Source organism: Lemur catta, chromosome 3 (genome assembly GCF_020740605.2).
Source record: "Lemur catta isolate mLemCat1 chromosome 3, mLemCat1.pri, whole genome shotgun sequence".
Taxonomy (NCBI): domain Eukaryota; kingdom Metazoa; phylum Chordata; class Mammalia; order Primates; family Lemuridae; genus Lemur; species Lemur catta.
In genome coordinates this window covers 67571452-67577451 of record NC_059130.1, presented here as the reverse complement: position 1 = coordinate 67577451, position 6000 = coordinate 67571452, and the positions used below count along the sequence as shown (strand labels likewise).

General features: G+C 45.5%; 1 protein-coding gene across 1 annotated transcript in view; it reads left to right on the top strand.

The window, feature by feature from the left end:
- Positions 1-2622: 2622 nt before the first annotated feature.
- ST6GALNAC3 (ST6 N-acetylgalactosaminide alpha-2,6-sialyltransferase 3) overlaps positions 2623-6000 on the top strand; it is a 311067-nt gene continuing 307689 nt past the window's right edge. The window contains exon 1 of the mRNA XM_045547723.1: positions 2623-2797. Within this exon, the coding sequence (XP_045403679.1) occupies positions 2780-2797 (18 nt within the window). The 5' untranslated portion in view covers positions 2623-2779. The remainder of the gene's footprint in view (positions 2798-6000) is intronic.

Here is a 6000-nt window from a genome sequence, read left to right as displayed (position 1 = left end):
AATGTGCCTGTATTCCTAGTTGTATTTATTTTATTTTATTTTTTTGAGACAGAGTCTTACTCTGTTGCCTGGGCTAGAGTGCCGGGGCATCAGCCTAGCTCACAGCAACCTCAAACTCCTGGGCTCAAGCAATCCTCCTCCCTCAGCCTTCCAAGTAGCTGGGACTACAGGCATGCACCACCATGCCTGTCTAATTTTTTCTACATATTTTTAGTTGTTCAGCTAATTTCTTTCTATTTTTAGTAGAGACAGGGTCTCGCTCTTGCTCAGGCTGGTCTCGAACTCCTGAGCTCAAATGATCCTCCCATTTCGGCCTCCCAGAGTGCTAGGATTAGAGGCATGAGCCACCGCGCCCAGCCCCTACCTGTATTTAGATGTAACTTGTGGGTGCTAATAAAAAAAAACATTTTGGGAAGTATGGTGGGAATTTTAATTGAGAAAGCCATACCCAAATAGACTGAGGGAGTTAGTAAAGCCCCTATGATGGCATATCCAAGACACAAGATGCTAAGTGGTTGCTCCATCAGTGTTCATCTCCTGAGGCACTCAAGGTCGATGGCAGGCATTCTGTTCATCTTCTCCCACAAACTATCTTTAGCGGAAATTTTTATTCTTTACATGAAGAGCTACCACTTAAAAAGTGCTTATAGTGCCAGGAATTGAGGTGAGTGCATTTAACAAACATTATTATCTCATTTAACTCTCATGAGGAGAGATACCATTATGTAAGGTAAGGACTAAAAAGAGGTCAAGAAACTTGATCAAGGCTACCCAGCAGGGCTGTTCACTAGAGTCTGCTATGTTACTCCCCAGCTGTACAGACTTCCTGGAGGGAGAATGATGTGCCTTGGCTGTCATTGCCGCTTCGCCCTGCTGCCCTGCCAGGCCCAGTCCCTCCTTCCTGGGAGCTTTGCTTCCACTTTAAGGTCCTTACCATGTCATATTATCATGTATCTCTTATCTTTCTCACTTAACTGTGAGCCTGTGATTAGATGTCCTGAAAGTCATTCTCTCATCCCTGACAGGTTCTGTAGTACCTCAATATATTTCCTTCAGTTAGTGGTAGCTCCACAAAAAGTGGTTGAATTAACAAAGGAACTAATGAATGAAATACTGGGTTTTCCTAGTCCACTAGAGAACATGAGCTAGGGCAGCAGTTTAAAGTACACAGTCCTGACCAAGGCGTTCTTACTGAAAATACAGGGTCTCCAGGGAGAGGAGGGAGGGCCTGGAGGAAGAAGTGCGAGAGCAGGATGTGTGTGGTCTCTCTGGGAGCCTGAAGAGAGGCTCTTCCCTTGGGAGTAGGCAGTTCAAGTTTCAGCCTCCACACTCTCCTTCCTGTGGTTCTTCCTGCTCTCTAAGGATTCTGAATGTTCTCATCAAGAAGACACCAAGTTCCTTGAAAGCCTGGTTTCTGCCTTGTGGTTTGTGAGCCAGGCTGATGACACCACAGCCACCACCAGGCAACAGTGCTTTTCCTGACTACATGTAGGCAAACTAGACAGGGCTTCCAGCAAGTGAAACTTCTTTTGGGTAAATATTTTGGGGCTGCTTTTAAGATTTTTCTGACAGAACAACTGGTAAAAATCTGTGTATATGCACCGAATGCTCTCTCCTTTCTTCTGCTATGCCTGTGACGTTACTTTCCTTGTAGAAAATAACTCTGCTTCTCTTAGCCAGCTCTTGCTTGGGATTCGGGCTTTCCTTGTTGATTTTCACTCCAAGAGGGCCTGTTGAGGAAGGGTGAAGAGGACCCCAAACATCTTCCAGCCTTCTGCCTCTTAGGCAGAGCTGCTGTATCACCCTTTGTTTTAGCCTCAAAGGGAGAGTTCAGGTTGGATGGTTGAAAAATGATCTCTCTGGATTTCTGACTCTAATAAGAAAGCTTAGATCTGACCTTGTTACGGTTGCAACAACGTTCTTTAAAATTCTAAGCTTGCAGCAAAGACCAAAGTCCTGTGCATGTACACACACACTCACTTATACGTATACTGTACAATCAATATGTGCATACATAATACAATAATACACATATACATTTCGTGTCTATATACTATATCTGTGTATATACACTTTCATAAACAAGCTCGTATCGGGAAAGGGCAATACTACACACACACACACACACACACAATATGCCATACACAGGGTAGAAGGTTCATTGTGCTCCCTTATCAGTGGCCAAGTATTACTTTTAGACAAGCCCATCACACAACCTTTAAGCAGAGTGAGGGCTTTATCCTTAAATAGCCCAGGGAGCTCTTCGTTGCTACTTTTGAAGAATCCTTTGATGTGCCCAGAATCTGTGGGGAGGCGATGCCAAACCCATTGAACTTCTTAAAAAGTGTGAAATGTCTGCAAGAAGTTCCCTGATGTGTGAGAGGAGCCCAAACCGAAAAGAAAAGGCTTTCTCTCTCCCCAGCGGGACTCAGACCCCCGCCTGACGCTGAGCGGACTTTGCATACGTTGAACACAGAACGTTCGCAGAAAAGAGAAAAGCAGCGGCGGGCTCCGAGGGGTCGCCGCCGGCGCCCGGACGGCACGTGACCCAGGGGCGGGGCCAAGCGGGCCGCGAGCCAGTGGACGGGGCCGGGGGCGGGGCCGCCGCTCGGGGGCGGGGCCTGTGGCCGCGCAGCTCGCGCCGCGGTCCCCTGATTTGGATCTGCGGGAATGTGGGCTGGAGCGGTCCTGCAGCGGTGCCAGCCTCCAGCCCGCCGCCGGGACTGCCCCTGACCCAGGCGCGCCCGCTGCTCGGTGGCAGGAGGGCCGGCGGAGCGCCATGGCCTGCATCCTGAAGGTAACGACTCGGATCTGTGGCTCGGACGCGTGGTTGGCCAGCCCCTTGCTGCTCAGAGGCGCGGAGTCAGCCGCGGTCCCACCGCATCCTCATCTCAGTTGTCTTTTCCTGGCATTGATTTTCTTTTTGTTCCTGTGGCAAATGCATATGGAGGGAGATTCTCAAACATGCAGCTGGCACAGCTTCTTTCCCCACCATTCCTGCCTGCTCGCGCCCGCATTGAAGGAGCTGCAGACTGTTGGCTCCAGGGGGAGAGCAGGGCTGCGTGCCGAATCATGGGGACGGCAGGAGAGTAGGGGTGTTCCCGCGGGTCCCGCGGCTCCGACGGGCTGGAGGCCTTTCTGAGGCCACGGGGAGGGGAGGAGTGGCCAGGCATGGGTTGTTGGAGGTAGCCGGCGTAGTGCTTTGAATGCAGGGGAGAATGAGCAGAGGGGGCTTCCACTGAGCATTTGATCATGTGAAGACAGAAACTTCTGAGTTTACAGGTAGTCCCTTAGCAATGAGTTTTCTGTGGGATCTGCTGGCTCTATGTGCCATTAACTCCACTTTGGAAAAGTTCACAGGAGGGAGCATTTATTAGCAGAGACCCTTGGACTCTCCTTATGCTCATAAATTTAAACAGATAAAATGATTTTACACCCTATCAGAGTCCGCTCAGCCACCCCTTGTTGAGTTTTCTTTTTCTAAGTCTATATTCTTAGCCTGGACTGAGCTTCTCTTTGGGTTCACAGCATTGTGAGCTCAGGTGGGAGGATTTTGTGTGAGGGCCTCACTTGAGAAGAACTTTGCATCCCACTGGGAAAGGGAGCCCCCACCCGCATTGCTCTGCACTGCTGTTTCTTTCTACAAGTACCTAACCTGACTGCATGATTCAAAAACATTCACAGCATGAAGGTTTCCTGGGCCTTGACTGGAGAATGCAGAATTCTATTTGTTCCAAGTTTGGGGGAGCTGTGTGTGACAGAGGAAAACACCAGTAAACAATTTTTTTTGTGTGTTATTGTGAAATAGCATTTGTTTCTCTGTAGGATGATTTGAAGTCATCTACTTCTGTTCTAGTTACCTGAATCATCTTCCAACATGCCTTGGTGTTAATGATGCAGATAAGAGACTAAACTAGTAGAGTTTGTTTTCTTCTCTTTGAGTAAAGATCAGACGTTTCCTGTGACCTTTCTGAACTTCTTTTTGTTTTAGAATTTTCCAGGATATACCAAAGGGTAGCAAAATCATGAGGGAATAATATACTGATATTATAATATGGAATTTTTAACCTGGAGACTCTTGGCACAAGGACTGAAATATGAATATGAGTCATCTCCACTATTTATTGTGATATTTGCTGCAGGGGTAATTGAGGAGCCTGACATTTATTGTTTGCCATCCTTTTCCCTTTGGGCTTCTCCCCTGCCTCATCCTACACATTTCAAACATCTTTAATGCACACCCCAAGCTACACATGAGTCTGATCCAACCTTTGTCTTCTGGTACTTCACACTGACCTCAAACATTGGGGCATATCTGAGTCTTCCTTATCTTTTTTCCACTGGAACTAATCTGGGATGCGGATAGGTATACTGCAAAGAGTAGAGGCTTTGGACTGAGGAAAGACATTATTCTGAATGGTGGGTCTGCTCATTGCTATCTGTCATGACTTTGGACAAGTTACTTAAATGTTTCTGAGTCTCATTTTCTTCAATATCAGATCAAAGTAATGGTACCTACTCCACAAGGTTGCTGAGGGGATAAAATAAGATAGAGTATGAAAAATACTTTGTGGTACAGGGATTTAATATGTGCTGTTTTTTTCCTGATGTATAATAACTTTAGTTTAGTTAATCCTTACTACATTCTCAGTCTGTTTCATGTAACTTTTTTTTTTTTTTTTTGAGACAGAGTCTCCCTGTGTTGCCTGGACTAGAGTGAGTGCCATGGCATCAGCCTAGCTCACAGCAACCTCAGACTCCTGTGCTCAAGCAATCCTCCTACGTCAGCCTCCCGAGTAGTTGGGACTACAGGCATGTGTCACCATGCCTGGCTCATTTTTTCTATATATTTTTAGTCGTCCAGCTAATCTCCTTCTATTTTTTTTTTTTTTTAGTAGAGATGGGGTCTTGCTCTTGCTCAGGCTGGTCTCCAACTCCTGAGCTCAAACAGTCCACCCGCCTTGGCCACCCAGAGTGCTAGGATTATAGGCATGAGCCATCGCGCCCAACCTCATATAACTCTTTTATTCTTTTTTATTTTTTATAAAATATTTTTTATTCTTATTAAAAAGACTTTAAAAAGTGAAAAGTAAGTAACATTGTTTTAAATCACGTTTTACAGATGAGGAAGCTGAGGCTCCTGAGTTTAAGAGATTTGCCCAGGGCCGCACAGCGTTAAGGAGAGTGATGCTGGATTCAGACCCAGGTCTGCCAACCTTTCTTATACTTTAAAGCTGGTCGCTGTACTTTCCCAGGTGATACCTTTCTCAGATGTCCTAATACCATTCAGGCCTTACCACCTTTGAGCACGTTTGAGAAATCACTTGTTTCCTGTAGTTATGGTCTAGATGGTCTGATGGAGCAGTGGAGAGTACAGGTTTCAGTCCAGAGACCTGGGTTCCATTGAAGACTGGCCTCCTGCGTATGATTTTAGACAGTCACTACAACTTGGAGGCTCAGTTTTCCCAAGTTGTAGTAGCATATAATTATAATAATTGCCTCACAGGGTTGTTGTGAGGGTAAAATGATGGACATTTTTTTGTTTTTTTAAGTGACACGTTTTCTGCCATATGCTGGCCCTGGACTTGGTATTGACATTGTAGGAAAGGAAAGACTTTCCTCTACCCCCTTAGCTTCTGTGCGTGGGCCTGGTAATTAAACTGACAAAAGATATAATTAACAAGAGAAAGCATACAAATTTTATTTGATGTTAATGTTTTTACATGTACACAGAGGGCTTTATAAATGATAAAAAGACCCAAAGAAGGGGATAGGCCTGAGAGCTTGTGTACCATTTTAATAAACAAGGCTAAATTGTGAAAACATGATAAGACAAAGAAAAAAAGGAGTTTGAGATAGGGGTGGTAAATTGTGGAATAGTGACTGGGAAGTATATGGGGGAAACTTATGGAAAATTGGAGTTTTCTTGGAAATGGATTTATCTTGATGTTGACCATTTGTCTTTTGTGGTAAGAATATTCTTCTCTTTCTGGTATAGGG